Below are 15,545 nucleotides of genomic sequence, written 5' to 3'. Positions count from 1 at the left end.
AAAGGACTCAATGCCCTCTTCTGGCCTTCAGGGGTATCTGTATGCATGTGATGCACATATATATACTCAGGCACAAACACATGCAAGTAAAATAAAATGAATAAATGCATCTTTTTTTCTTGTGGGAGGGGGGTGCGAGGCTCAAGACCGGGTCTCTCTGTGTAGCCTTGGCTGTCCCAGACTCACTCTGTAGACCATGCTGGCCTCAAACTCACAGCGATCTTCCTGCCTCTGCCTCCTGAGTGCTGGGATTAAAGGCATGCACCACCACACCCCGCCATGAATTTTTTTTTAAAGACTGCCATAAGCACGGTGCTTGGGTAACAGCATTTGTAGGGTCAATGCTGACCAGAGCAAGGAGGAAAAGAGGGAGGAATGGAGGGTAGTGAATTTTCTGGAATGAATGCTCAGCACCAATTCTCCAACAGCTGACTGATGAGCTGCCCTCTTCCAAGCATCCATGAGTTCTTGCTTTCAAATGCATGTTTCATACACATCATACAAATGTTTGAAATTGCCAAAGAATAAATAAAAGATATTCAGATGTGTTTAAAACTTGAAAGAGAACCAGGCATGGTGGTGCACACCTTTAATCCCAGCACTTGGGAGACAGAGGCAGGCGGATCGCTGTGAGTTCGAGGCCCGCCTGGTCTACAAAGTGAGTCCAGGACAGCCAAGGCTACACAGAGAAACCGTATCTTAAAAAACAAAACAAAACTTGAGAGAAGAGTTGAGGGCTTAGCTCCCTCTCTCAAGTTTTGTTTTGTTTTTCAAGACTTTGGGCCTGCTGGTGCCACTTCTAGAGTATAGAACCACAGAAATATTTATTCTTGTGCTAAATAACATGCTAAGAATACCATAGTGTCATTATTTGCACCACTTGGAAACAATCTAAAGCTCCATAAGTAAATAGGGATCATGACCTAATTAAGGTGGCCACATAAAGTATAGCCAAACAAAGTGAGGTGTGTGTGTGTGCGCTCCCTCACACATGCTTGTGCATGTATGGTAGATATATAAGAGGCCAGCCAGAAGAAAATACTCTGAATCATCAACAGCAGTGACATAAGTCACAAGGTACTGCTTCTACACACACTTCTGAACTGTAATAGGCATGTGCTCATAGATTATATTTTTAAAGTAAAGGACAGTAAGATCAAGGCAGAGACAGGCAGATCTCTGTGAGTTTGAGATCAGCTGTGTATACAGAGTGAGTTCCAGGACAGCCAGAGAAACATTGTCTCAAGCAAACAAATACAAACAAAAATTAAAAACAAAAACACCAACTGACCAAAAATAAAAGTCAAGGACAATTTTTAAAAAGTAATTTTTTTTTAAAGACAGACTAAGAAGCCATCTTGCTAAATAATGGGTGAAGGTTTGGTTGGAGCAGAGGCAAAGATGGGGCTCAACCCTGAGACTCATTTTCACAGAAGTGGGGGCAGGGCTAGGAGAGAGGTAGGCCAAAGGAAAGCCAGTATGGCCTATGAGAAAGAGCATTTCAGGCCCCTAAGGTAGGAGACATACAAAGTCTATTCTACAAACGAAAGTGGCCCCCACCGTTGCCTTGTCTTCCTGAATTCTGGTTCTCCACAAAAGCCCTGCTTGGTCCCTAGGCTCCCAATGGATCTATCCTGGGTTCCAGACTCCAGCTGCCAGACAGACTCCGTCTCTTATCTTCATACTGGCCTGAAAGGCAAGCTCAGTCCTAGGCATCAGGCTGCTCAGGTGGCCCAGCTGCAAGCAGAGAAAGCCTCATCCCAGGCAGCCTTAATTTCACTCTGCGCCTCTCTCCCCGATGCTGTCAAAACTCCCAGTGTTTCTCCAGGTGAAGCAGATAATAGGCCATAATGAGCTGCATCTTCAGAGATCAGCTGTGTGTGCGTGTGCTGGGTGGGGGATCCAGGGCAGCAAGCCACTGGACTCACAGGGGCTCCTTCCCTGGGGAGCTGGAACCTGGCAGACACCAGAGCACAGGGCTCTGCAACTGAGGTGACTTTCTGACAGGGTTGTCAGCTCCTTTCATTCAGGCTCGGCTCTAGTAGGCAGTCTCTTGCAGCCTCTCTGCGGTCTCTTGGGCCTTCTCTCTCAAGGCTGTCTCTCTAAGCCTGAGTCTTTTCACTTTTTCCACTGTCCTTTCCCCAAAATGGCAAGCCCTTTCCAGAGCTAACTTCCTGTCACACAAAGCCCTTCCCAGCTCCTAGGCTATTTTCTTCTTTCTCTTTTATAAAGAATGCATAGAGTCAGCTCTTTCTGTTGGGGTGCCTTGGCCTCTGGCTCCTTCCCAAACACAGCAAATTTTACAGATGATTTGAAGTCCAGAGAGATGGGGGGGTGGGGGAGCATAGATGAGAGGGAGAAAGTGCTGGCGAGCTCAAGTTTGGTCTGTGTCTTGGGGTGATTACAGTATATCTTTATGTCCAGCATCTAAAGAGTGTATCTCATCCGCACCCCCACCTCCATTGATAAATGAGACGTGAGGCTCAGGAAGGTTAAGTGACCTATTTCCTGCCACAGAGTTAGCTTATGGCTAAACCAGAATTAGAGCCCAAAGGGCCTACCTAACTCATGGCTGAGGCTGTGTCCACAGGTCTGTTGGATTCCTTTCTCAAACACCACACAGAGGACAGATTTGCCTAACAAGTTCTCCGAGAGTGGGAAAAGTCAGACTCTTGTGGCCTTCGGGCTGCACAGGGGCAGGACCGTGCCTCTCTACACCTCCCAGGCCCCAGTGGCAACAGTGGCACCTCCCCTTACAGCTCTCCTCTGCAGGGAAGGTTCTGGGACCTCCACAGACTGAGAAGATTCTGCACTTCTGGTTCCATCTGTCTCATCTGAGACCTGGCCCATGACAAAACTGTCCTGTTAGTCTGCAATTTTAGCCATCTCCCAGGGACTTGGTTTGCTTTTGTAGTGTCCTTTGTGTACTACCTAAATCTGGAATCTCCTTATCCACACCTGCCCCTTTACTGCTTGGAAGAAACACTGGTCCTTAACATAAGCTGTAGTCACTGGGTGTCAACATGCAACAACAGCATGGTGTCCCCAACCTCCTGTACACAAGGTCAACACAAGCCTCCTTCCAGTGGTACTGTGTGCCCTGATAACCCTCTCCCTTGGCACACAATGACCCTCATCTGCCCTGAGTCAGCAGGGGCCTCTGGGAGGGAGAGTGGGTAATCTGGGCGCTGTACTCCCCATCCCACCCCACCCCCCAACATCCTTTTCATCCTCTCCCATCTGCCCTTGATTCTCCGGGATCAGCAAGGGAGAGGAGGGTAGCAGTTGGCCAGGCAATAAAAGAGTCAGGGCCTTTCCAGTGTGCTGGCTGCTCTTGCTGCCTGCTCTTTCCCTCACCCCTCGATCTCCTCGCCTCCCTCCCTCCGCCGCAGCCCGCAGACCCAGCTATAACCCGCACACAAGCAGCAGCATTTGGGGGCTGAGGCGGGAGAGGTTAATTATTGCTCCCCCGCCCCTACGCCCCCCACAAGATGTATCTGACTGTCAGAAGGGGTGACAGATGAAGACAAAGTACAGGTATGGCTCCTGCGAACCGGCCTTCCGTGTACCAGCCTGGTTGAGGTGGGGGGGGGGGGGGAGCTACCGAAGTTTTAACCCGTCTGATGCTGGTGTGGTCCATAGCCAAGGAGCACGCGGGAAGCTGGGGTGGAAACATAGGTCCTGGCCAGAGCCAACTATGCGCAGGAAACCTGTAGGGGCTTCTCTTGCCCTGCCTCAGTCACCAGAATGGAGGACAATTCTCAGGAAGGACTCTGCCAGAGACTACAGAATCAAGGCCACAAAGCCCTCATTATGGGAGGCTTGCAGCAGAGTCTGAGTAGGGAGGGGCTGTCTGGAGGAGCCTGGGTAGTTTGGGGGTCCAGGATTACTCTTCTGCCTTCTCGCCTCACACAAGTCTGTCCCCCAAGGGTCCTGTTCAGGAAGTGTATTTCTGTAAGAGTGTACAGTTGTGTCTGAACCCAGGTGTACTTGTGGTGAGGTAATTAAGTAAACTTCATAGTACAAGAAGATAGAGACAGCGAGACAGAGACAGAGAAAGAGGACAGAAAACTAGTGTGGCTGTGAAGGTGTGTGTGCCCTCAGAAGACTGTGGCGGAAGATTTGCAAATACTCAGGTACCTTTATTGGGGGTGGGGAGCACACCAGGTGTGTCAGCATAGGAGAGTGTGTGGCTGTTGGTGTGTGTGCTTGTGTGCTGTGGGCATGTGCACATGTGTGCAGTACCAGTCTGTGGCTGCAGCCTTTTCCTCCCTCTTGCTGGCTGCCCTCTCTTTCCTTGGTCTCCTCTCTCCATGAGCAAACGAGGTGAAATAATTACTTTTCCATTTAAAGGTCCCATGTTCAAGCCAGAATGAAAACAAAGTGATTTAATAAAAATGTCTTTTAAAGGGAGAAGAGGAAAGTGAAAGTCCTCTCTGCCCCCCTCCCTGGTGTTCAGGGAGGCCCCGAGCCCTTCAAAGTTAATTAAAACAGGAACTAAAAAATCACAGATTCACTTACAACCCGTTTCCCATCTCTGCCTTCGAGGTACGATGACCCCAGGAAGGCTGCTCCTAAAAGGCTGCCCAGGCTAAAGTCTTAACTTCTCTAGGAGCTATTCCTCATTCCTGGTGGACATCCTGGCTTTCCTGCATCCTTTCTTAGGGAGGGAGGAGACTTTATCCCTCCCTTCCTCCCAAAGAGTCATCAAAGGCCTTGTCTGGCCATCTGAAGCCCTTGATGACCACTGGCCCTCATCAGAGGCTTCCGGCCCTGCCTCCTCCCAAGACACAACCAGCCCTCAGTCCCTACTAGGCCTCCTCAAGGGTCCCCTGAGCCCCCGGCTGCTCTGAGCTTTATCTGTCTTCACTGACCCCTGGCCCTGTCCTCAGCCCCAGCTCAGTGCAGTTCTGGCAGTTTCCGCCCCAGCTGTATCTGTTCCCCATCAGAGGCCCCATTGGAGCTCCAACCCTTCAGCAGCCCAGATAAAAGAGATGGATGGAGGTGAGTTTGGGGGATGGCCCTCCCCACAAGCCAGAGCTGGATCCCTGAGTTCTGACAGGGGCTCCCTGTAGAGTGTTGGAGTAGGGGTGACACTGCTAAGCTCCTTAGAAGTTGGGTCTCTCCATCCTGCCTCAGCCCTTCCCTTTCTTTTTTTTTTAAAATATTGATGATGATGATGATGATGATGATGATGATGATGATGATGGTGATGATGTATACAGCGCTCTGCCTGCATGTACACCTGCAGGCCAGAAGAGGGCATCAGATCACAGTACAGATGGTGTGAGCCACCATGTGGTTGCTGGGAATTGAACTCAGGACCTCTGGAAGAGCAGACAGTGCTCTTAACCTCTGAGCAATCTCACCAGCCCTGGCCTTCCTCTTCTTCTGAAGGCTCACTTCCTAAGGCCTCCTCCAGGCTGGCACAAAGTTGCATTGTCCTTCAAAGGAGATCTGTCTGGTGCTGGTCACCCTGCTCTTTTATAGCCAATCACAGGCCCAGAAATGGTCTTGGTAAGGTTGTGACCATTTGTGGAAGATGTATTTTGCTCTAGATATGTCACGTGTGGGAACTCTAGTGACTGTGAACTGTTATCATTATCTTGCAGAAGATGGCACAGAAGAAGGAAATGAAGAAACTGGCCCTGGAGGCTGGCAAGATGGCCCAGCCATTTGGAATATTTGCTGCTGTTCCAGAGGACCCAACTCCTGGTCCCAGCATCCATGTAGAGGCTCATAATTGCCTGTAACACCAACTCCATGGAATCTGATACCCTCAATGTTTTGAAGAAGGAGGAGGAGGATAAGGAAGAAGAGAAGAAGGAGGAGGAGGAGGAGGAGGAGGAGAAGAAGAAGAAAAAGAAGAAGAAGAAGAAGAAGAAGAAGAAGAAGAAGAAGAAGAAGAAGAAGAAGAAGAAGAAGCTGGCTCAAGGCAAGAACTTAAAAAGGAGTAGAACTGACTCTCAGACCCATTATACAACCATGTCCACTTGCCAGCTCTTCCTTAGCCCCGGCTCTGCCCCTAGGACCTATCTCTTCTACCCTTCAGAGCCAATGATACCCCAGAATTTAGCCCCTCTAATGCTAGTGCACACAACTTAGAGATGCTCAAGTTAGAGCCTGGCCTGCTGAGAGGCAGGCCAGTTCAGCCAAGGAGAACTATGGGGCCTTCTCTGTGGTTCAGTTACCTAGGACCAGGACCAGATGAGAGACAGAAAGCCATTGTCCCTAGAGACCTCAGTCATCATCCCTGCAAGGTCCATCCCTTCCTTCAACCCCTTCCTGTTTCTATTAGGTGTTCTTTCTTTCCTCCTGGGGGACTCTTAAAGTTCCTTGAAGTCTACCCCACCTCCCAGTGTGCTCTACACTCAACGGATGGAGTGCAACTTGACTGCGTGGGACACTTAACCTAAAGCTTGTGTTTCATAAGTATCCATTTGGTCCAGGGAGACTTCAGTTGCCTGCATGGCTGAGAAAATGTCAAAAATAAATCCAGCCTGCATCTGTAGCCCCTTCTGACCTCTGAAGGGGGGGGGGGGGAGGCCCAGCTAAGATCTCAATGCTCAAGTCTAGGTGTGGTGGCACCCACCTGTATCCCTGGGAACAGAAATGGGCAGACCTTGATGAGTCAAGGCCAGTCTGGTCTACACAATGAGTTCCAGGACAACCAAGGCTACCCAATGGGACCCTGTCCCCCTCCCCTCTCCTCTCCCCCACCCTAAAGACCTCAACTCTAGGAAAAGGGAGACTTCAGAGAAGGTAACAGTGAGGAGACAGAAACTCAGCAAAGGCTGGTGAGAAGGAAGGGGACATGTCTGTCTCCACTGACAGACTCAGGGAGCGCCTGAAGACTCTGGGCCTCACTAACAGCATCCTTGTAGCAAAAGAAGGCAAGAGGTAGGAAGGAACCTGGAAGCGCCTTCCCCAGCTCAGCCCTGGGAGTGTACCAGCATGGGGATTCTGCTCTCTTCCACAGCCATGCCCCACCCTCACTTGAGTCCCCTGGATTGAGTTTAAACCAGAACTGTAAGGACAGCGTGGTAGAAAATGACCCAGGAGCTGGGACAATGTTTCATGGAACACTGGCATTGAGAACCTGCCCCACCTTTGCCACCAGTGAGTCACCTCAGTGAGGAGGCCAAGTCCTGAAGCCTTAGCTCTCCTCTTCTGCCCGCCCCACCCCCTCCCAATCTGGAATACACAAAAGGCCAGAGAGGGTTGGGGTAGAGGGTTCCTCAAAGGGACAGAAAGCAGTGGGAAGAGGAGAGAGGGACTTGTCTGACCTGTTCAGGGCTCTGCTCAACACGTAGGTTCCCCTGCCTCCGGAGCATCTGTCTGATCCCCTAATTTAACTCCATCCCTGAACCTGGCCTCATTTCTTCCCTCTGGCCCTTCTTGACTCAACCACCACATCTGAACTCAAGTGTCCCCCTCCTGATCTGCAGCTAGCTCCCAGAAATTAATGTCACTCAGAGCTGATTCCTGCTTGTCTCTAAGTGACCCTTACACAGCCTGCAAGCCCGTTCTCCTGCCCGTGACCCTTTCTTAAAGAATCTTTGCCTTAAGAAGAAGTAAATTTGATTTGCATAAGCACTTGTTGCCCCAAATGGCATTCCGTGTAGCTTCTCCTTTTTGAGAAGGGATGGGTTGACTGCTCTTCCAGAGGAACTGGGTTTGATCCAGCACCCACATGGCAGCTCATAAAACATCTGAAACTCCAGTTTCAGGGATCTAATGCCCACTTCTTGGCTCTGGGCAGCAGTCCTGGGATTAAAAGCATGCTCCACCACACCTTGAATAAATCGTCTCTCTTTTTTAAAGTCTCTCATGTGGAATGTATTTATTTTTATTTTAGAGATAAATTTTTGTTTGTCCTTTGGTGTTTTGCCTGCATGTATGTTGTGAGTTGCTATGTGGGTACTGGGAATTGAACCCTGGTCCTCTGGAAGAGCAACTAAGCCGACTTTACAGCTCCCAATGGGGATCTTTCTCCAATCAAAGGAAAACTCACGAGGCCCCTAGCCTAGGCCCGGCTGCCAGTACCAGAAATATCCACTAGATGGCAGCCTTTCCCCAGTTCCTGTACTCTTTCTGCGTTGCCAGAGAGGTCGCTTTTCCCCTACTAAACACACGGTTCTTGCTGGTAGGTGTACCGACTTAGTCCCCAACACCGCAGTATGCTGAGTCTGCAGTATGTTAGGGTGAGCCGTCCCTGGACCCCAAAGTCTGTAATTTTGGCCTCTTCAAAATCAAGTTCTCCCTCTCCTCTCAAGGCTCCAAGCTCTTATTGCATAGACGGACTCTCCTCAGGGTCTCCCGTTCCGTCCAGTCCTCAAATCGACCTCTGCCAGAGCGGGTGTGACCTGTCTAAGCCCACACCCTCGATTCCGACCAGCGCGTAGGAAAGAGCTCTGGAGCCTTAAGCAGAAGTCGCCAGAAGCAACGTGCTCCAAAGAGGGTGATAGAGCGGGTGGCCTTTAGCACACACATGTCATACACCTGTACACACAGTCCCCTTTGGTTTTCTACACACACCCAGCCCTGAATGGAGAATAAATACAGGCAGCTCAGTCAAAAACAAGAGAACAGCCCGTTTCGAAGGTCGGAGGCCAAGACTACAAGTTTGGGATGGGGTATTAATCCTCCTGGTCCTCTCTCCCTGACCCCCAGCCTCCAGGTGGGAGCAAAAGGGAACCCACTTGCTCCACCTTACTTAAGCTGGGGGTGAGGTGGTGGTATACAGGGCATCTCCCACCCCCAGGCCTGGGTCTCTCTGGTTCCGCTTTCCGGGAACCGCACACCTCGGCTGCTAGCCTCCTAGTAAAAAAAGCTTTGAAACTCGTGAGTATGAGAAACCGTGAGCGCCCGCAGCCGCTCAGCTCCCCCGTCCTCCTCCCCCTCTCCTCCCTCGGGAGCGGCGGGAAATTATTTATTAAAACACCGCCCGCGCTCTCATTTATTTGCGGTGAATAATCCTAGGCATCTCAGCGCGTTTATTAAACCTTTCCCGTCCCCGCGCCCGCATTACTTTAATAATAAATCGCGTGTCACTTTCCGGCGACATTATTAAACCCGTCCGCTGCAGCAGAGGCGGGGTGCGGGGAGCGTGATGGCGGTGGGCGGCAGCGCATCCTTTCAGTCGAGGCTGCGGGACCCAAACCCTCTAGGAGGCAGAGGTGGAAAACTGGGGGGTGGGGATCAAGGAGGTTACTCCCCATAGAGTCTGCAGACACGACAGATTATTCGGGTTTGGCCAAAGAGCTGTGCTCAGCAGGTGGCTGCGAAAGGACAAGACAGGCCACTGGGCGGGCGCCTTGGGCCCCGCAGAGCAAAGAACAAGCTGAGTGGACGCAGGGACCCAGACCCAGGTCCTTTCTCACAGGGTGGAGCGGGCCTTCTTTAGGTGGCAGATAGCAGGATGCCCCAACTCAGGCTTGGACCAGACCCTCCCATTCTCCTGCTTCCGCCGGCGCTTTAAATTTCTCTGCTAGCATTCCGTCCAAGCAGCGGAGCGCAGCTACCAGAGACCACGGTCAGAACGGTTTTGGAAAAGTGGCTGCCGCCAGCCAGAAGCGATTAAAGAAGCGCAGTGCATTCAACGCGGGAGGAGTGGCCAGGCCCCGAGGATGGGGGTTCCCGGCCACGCCCCTCCCAGGGGGCCCAGCACCCTGAATTGGGTCCCACAACGCCAAGGCAGGAGCTGAGCCTAGAGCCTTCCCTCCCCGCGGTGGCGCCAGCTCCGGGCGGAGCCCGGCGCGTAGGAGGTTGTCGCTTTCCACACACGGCATCTTGGCCTGATGACTAACTCTACCCTACCCTACCCTTAAACAATTTCATAAACTCCTCAGTGTCCTCGGGCTAGGTACTGAGAATATGGGGAGAGATCTAGGCCAAAGAATGCTTTTGTGAAGTCAGAAAAAACAAAACAAAACAAAAAAAAACAGCTCACAATTGGGTCACTATGACTTTGGGTTCAACTGAAAAATGGGAAGGAGGGAGCCAAGCCAAAGGAGCCTGTGGCTAACACAGGTGCCCCACCACTCAGTTTAAGCGTTTGTATTGGGGTCCCACCCACATAGACCTGATTCCCCGATCTTCCTAGAGAAGAGACAAGAATAAGGACTGGGAGATAATCTATCTGAATATAAGACTTTGGGGGAGGGCAACCCTCCCTCCAACCAGATTGCTCTAGGCTGCCTCACTGGAAGACAGGAGAGGGCAGCATAGGCCTGTGTCGAGCCTTCACTCACAGAGCAGGCCTTCGTTTGGGGCCTGCTATCACTAGAAGCCAGTCTGTTGGGGCGGAGGACCACTCAGGGGTGTCTGACCCCCATGTGCACGACTGTAAGATTTGTCCGAAGCAGTGTGGCTCAGTTCGTTTATAATTTTAATTGGTGCCCACTGTGTTCAGTCGTCTGCTAGGCGGGCTTTGTCAGCTAGAGTGGTGTCTCAGACTCAGGGGCGGGGGTGGGGTGGGGAGGGCTCTCACTGCTCTAAACTCACTCAGTTCGGCTGTGCTCACCCCTACCGCAGAAAAGACTGTGGTTAGTAAGTGCCCTGGGAACACTTGGTGAGGTGGAAAGCTTCTGGAAGATGAGTTTTGAGGAAAGGGAAACTGAGGCTACAATGAGCACTGAACAACCCATGGAAGGATCCTGCTTGTCCTTTCCAGTCTTTTCCAGGCCTTCTCAACAGCGAGTGCCAGAGATATGAGCCTAATAGTAATCCTCGCTCTCTTCACTCTCTGCCTGCTCCTCAGGAACCAAGCTCAGGGACTGCAGCTGGGAGAGTCTTGTGGAGTTGAGCTGGTCTGCAAACACAAATGAGAAAGGAAAAGGATCAGGGAAGAGACACTAATGATGCAAACAGCATTCAGTGGTGTATGGGAGGCTGAGTGTGTGTGTGTGTGTGTGTGTGTGTGTGTGTGTGTGTGTGTGCGCTCGCGCGCGCACGCTCACAATATTCACATGCAAACTGTTCCTTACATGCACTCAAGGGTTCAAATGCCCCCCCCACACACACACACAATCCTAGCACCCAGAGCTCAGGGCTTCCTTACCTAATGTGAGCACTGTCAGGGTAGCTGAGGCTTCAACTTGGCCCAGCACATTCCGGGCAAGGCAGCGGTAGGTGCCCTCATCACTAGGTCGTAGAGCCTGAATCTGTAGCCAGCCAGTCACCTCAAACTTCTGAGGTCCACCCCTAAACTGAAGCCAGATTTGCTGTCAGCTAGGTCATTTAGGGAAGCCCTAGGTTTTAGAGGACTATGCCTCTGCCCCCTGTTCTTACCTGCACAGAGATATGAGGGTCATCCCCTGGCAGCTGGATGTCCAAGCCATCTTTCCTCCACTCAATGGAAGCCATGGGGTAGGCAAACACCTCACAGCCAAAGATCACATCCTGTCCAGTCACGTTCCAAATATTGTGAGGCTGTGACACAATCTGGGGCTCTGGGGCAGCGACATGGAAGCATAAATGCTTGAGAACAGAAAGCTGTACCTAGCTCAGGAAGAGCACGATTTATAAATTAATGCAGATGTGTTTGGAGCAGTGCACAAAGCATGCAGAGGTCAACATGCACATGCAAACAAAATACGCCACAAGTGTGGACCCATACAAATGTTGGTACAGATGCACACAGGAGCACAGAAGCAAGTGTGGAGATGCGCAGGCACACAGAGCAGCGCATAAACTGCACAAACATGCCTACAGACCCATGACATATCTGGGCAATCAAGCTCTGTCCTAGACTGCTCCCCTGTCCTCACTCCACCCTAGGGCCCCTTTCCTGCGGGCCATGCAACCGACACCTTCCTCCCTCCTCCTCCCTTTTCTAACTAGGCCCAATTCCCAAAGGCCTGAAGAGCAGCCACATTCCAAATGTCGTGAGAATGTGACATGATCTGGGCTCTGAGTGGGTGGAGGTGGGACTAGCTGCCCGAGGCAGGGGAACCTGAAACCATCTTGTTGCACCTCAGGGAAAACTGTTGGGATCCCCCCCTGCGGGCATGTTTGTTTTCACTGCAGCTCCAGCCTGGCCAGTAGGTAAAAGCCAGGAAGCAAGAGCTGCCAAGGAAAACCTTAAGGCTTGAACACCCCCTAACCCCACCCCGCAGGATGAGGGGGTGAGAGAAGCAAGCAGCCATCTTCCCTTCACTAATTCCTAAAGCCAAGAGAAAAGGGATAGGCTGGGGTGGGGATGGGGGAAGGCAGGATTAACAAGCTGCATTTCACAGACCCCCCACCATCTCCTGGGCTCCAGCAGTCTGGACAAAATTTGGGGGTCTTTTCAGCTTTGCCCCAGCTATTAGCTATGTGCCTGTTCCTTCCGAGGGCCAGTCCCTAACAGTCTGGGTTGGGGCCTCAGGAAACTCAAATGTGCCAACAAATCTCGACGTGTGTGTGTGTGTGTGTGTGTGTGTGTGTGTGTGTGTGTGTGTGTGTTTGGGGGGGGGGGTTCGAGACGGTTTCTCTGTGTAGCCTTGGCCGTCCTGGACTAACTTTGTAGACCAGGCTGGCCTCGAACTCACAGAGATCCTCCTGACTCTGCCTCTCGAGTGATGGGATTAAAAGCATGCGTTTTAGCTGACAACCTTTGAGGCTCTCGCTCTCAGGGAGCAGTGCCTTTAGGGAGCTGAGTCCTGGTACTAAGAGCTCTGGGCTAGCGTACCCGATTCGCAGGGCCCTGGGTGCACCACAGTAAGGTTAGCGTCGGGCTGAGCGCGGCTGGCCTCCTGCAGGCGGCAGATCTGCGCGTAGGTACGGCCGTCGGAACCACACAGTGGGCGCTGCGAACGGCAGGCACACAGCGGCTCTGGCACCTCTCTTCGGCTCAGGTCACCGCCCGCGTCCAGCCTGCACTCGAGCTGCTCGCCGCAGCGCCCGTAGAAGTTAGCGCTGGGGTCGAGATCGCAGAGCTGACCTTCCAGGTTGGCGCATTCCCAGCAGCAGCCGCAGGCATCCCGCACCCGACCTGCTAGGCAGCCCCGCGGCGCAGCGCACTCTTCTGGCCGACAGGGAGCACAGCCCTCGCCCTCCGCCAGCAGCCGCAGCCAGCCTTGCCGCAGGTAATCGGGGCCCGCGGACGGCCTGGCGCTAATGGGGAGCGGGGTCCACACCACCACCAGTAATAGTAGTAGCAAGGGCAGCGCCAAAGTAGGTGCAGCATGGTTAGCTGGAAGCCCTGTGAGCTCTCGGGGCATCAGCGCGTAGGTGGCACCCTGCCAGGAGAGGGAAGCCAGGTCTGGAGGTCAGAAATAAAGCCAATGCCGAAAGAGCAGCCTCATCGCTCCTTGTGCAAAAGCTTGATTCGAGCACCGCCCCTTCCCCTGCTACCTTGGCACCAACCAGAAGCCCCAGCAAAGAGGCCTGGTGACTCCCTGGGGGTTATGCGAGCTGGTAACTGATTGAGCTGGTCTTGGGGGCTCGGGGGCATGGTCCCTAACACCCATGCATGTATACACACACACACACACACACACACACACACACACACACACACACACTCACGCATACACTAGCACCACCTCCATAAACTACCCAACTTTGATGCACCTTTATTCCCCCCAGAGATGGATAAGTCTATACCTAAAGTAAAAGGTTCAGGGTAGAGAGATGGTCACGATGGGAGCGTCCCAGCCACTCACCTAGTGCCTTGGACTAGACCCTTCTTAACAGCTGTGATTTCCGATCCTAAAGAACCGGTAGGGGAACGAAAAGAGTTGCATGCACGCCAGCCAGATCCTCTGGCTACCTCTGCTTTTGTCGAGGGCTCGTGGGCAGCCCGCAGCCTAAGATTCAAAGAGCAGCTCCTCCGCCCCTTCTCCCCGCCCCTAGACGTCGAATACCCGCCTTCTTCCCAGGTCCTGGGGCTGAACATTTTATCCAGTCGCACAGGGACCCTCCTGGGCCTTTTACCTTTATCCCTAGCCCAAGTCACAATGCGGGCACTGAACAGCCCGTAACCAGACACTGAAGCAGGGAAAGCAACGGTGTGAGAACCAGAGACGGAGAGTAGGGGTGGGAACGGCCCGAGGAGCTCACATTGTTGGCTGGAGCCCCAAGACCCGTCTCATCTGATTTAGTTCCTGAGAGCGGCAAACAGCTGCATGAAAACGAAGGGGCACTGGTGCTAAGAAATTGTACGGTGAAGGATGGGCGCTTCTGGGGAGCAGGCCCAGGGCCGGCTTCCTCCGGGGACGGTTTGCAGCTGTGTTCGCCCAGTTTCTCCACTGGGGCGCAGACTAGTCTATAAGCGTTTCCATCTGCCATCCACATCTGGCCACCCTCCTCCCCCTATAGGGCAGGTGCTTGAATCAGCCGAGGAGCCTGGTGATTAGAGGTCGGAACTGGCTAGCGGCCGCAGCGAGGCCGGCGGGTGACTCCCTGTAGGGCGTCTCTCTGGGTCCGGATTACAGGTTGCAAATTCGAGGATGTCAGGGACAAAAGTGTTCCCGTCTGGAGACCGCCACCAACGCCACGGTGGCACTTTGGGCTTGGGGCAGGAAGCAAAACATCCCCAGAGGCCCACCCACCACCCTGAGAAAGGCAGGCCCCGCCCCTGCCAGTGCCTTAACAGCTTCCAGAAGCCGCAACCCAAGAACCTAGGAGGAGGAAACCCAGTTTTCGGGCAAGGGAGGGGGCGGGGTTTATTTAGGCCCCGCCCAGCATGCGTCATGGGTCCTGACTGCGCGTGCGCACGGGGCCGGTCGTGGCCTTGCTCTGCACTTGGCGCTCTTCTGACCTCGACCGAGCCCTCCTCCAAGGAGCGTTCAGTCAGCACAGACGCCGCTCCTGGCCGGAGGGATTCTGACGAGGTGGACGAAAGCTGTACGCTGAAGATCCTAAACTCCGAGAGGACCGGAAGCAAATTTCACGCGAGGTTTCGAAACCGTCGCGAGAAACAGAACGGAAAGCCAGACAGTCAAAAGGAAAAGCCCGCGGCTTTTAAGCCGGGAAAGAACGAGGGTTGGCAGATACTGAGGGTAGTACTAAGCAATCCCTCGGCTGCAGAACAAATTAAGTGTTGGCCTGGGAGCATTGCAGAATGCTCTAGAAAAGGCGTGAGGGCAGCTGCTTGCCCAGCGCAGAAATGGAGGCACTCTAAGGGAGGTCCCTAGCTGTGACTGACAGCGCGCCTTGGGGTAGAGTGGGAGCTGTCCAGGAAATCTAAACGAAGAGCTCTGAGCCACTATCAAAATCACCAGCTTTGAGATATGATAGATATTTATTTACATTCAGAATTTTGGACGCACCAAGATAGGAAAGATGTTTTCTTCAAGGCTGCCAAATACAAATAGCCAAAACACTGTGAATGTAACATTTATATAATTCCTGATTGTTTTGTGGTTCTTCTTGCTGTATGTAGTTTATTGTATATATGTGCAATAATATAAATGTATATGTAAAAAACTTTTTTTAAATCACCAGCTTTGGGGTCCTAGTGTTTGTTGCTGGTGTTTACTTTTAGTTTTTGCTATACTTTGAGTCTCTGGTAGGAATCACACCTAATTCACCACTGTATTTTATGACTCTGTGACTCT

General features: G+C 52.4%; 1 protein-coding gene across 3 annotated transcripts; it reads right to left on the bottom strand.

Moving 5' to 3' along the window:
* Window positions 1–10,697: 10,697 nt before the first annotated feature.
* On the bottom strand, window positions 10,698–14,877 carry Kazald1 (Kazal type serine peptidase inhibitor domain 1). Of its 3 annotated transcripts, none has more exons than XM_051146658.1 (5): window positions 14,719–14,877; window positions 12,674–13,223; window positions 11,293–11,453; window positions 11,063–11,210; window positions 10,698–10,813 (listed from the first exon to the last, which is right to left on the bottom strand). In XM_051146658.1, the coding sequence occupies exons 2-5, from the start codon at window positions 13,203–13,205 to the stop codon at window positions 10,719–10,721; spliced, it is 936 nt and encodes a 311-aa protein (XP_051002615.1). In that variant the 5' UTR covers window positions 13,206–13,223; window positions 14,719–14,877; the 3' UTR covers window positions 10,698–10,718. The 3 variants fall into 3 exon arrangements, with proteins under 3 accessions (XP_051002615.1, XP_051002617.1, XP_051002616.1); XM_051146660.1 differs by having other exon boundaries at window positions 14,747–14,868; XM_051146659.1 differs by lacking the exon at window positions 14,719–14,877 and adding an exon at window positions 13,921–14,652.
* Between the last annotated feature and the right edge of the window lie 668 nt (window positions 14,878–15,545).

Source organism: Acomys russatus, chromosome 5 (assembly GCF_903995435.1).
Source record: "Acomys russatus chromosome 5, mAcoRus1.1, whole genome shotgun sequence".
Classification (NCBI taxonomy): Eukaryota; Metazoa; Chordata; class Mammalia; order Rodentia; family Muridae; genus Acomys; species Acomys russatus.
The sequence above is the reverse complement of the archived record's forward strand: the minus strand, read 5'-3'. Positions and strand labels throughout refer to the sequence as shown.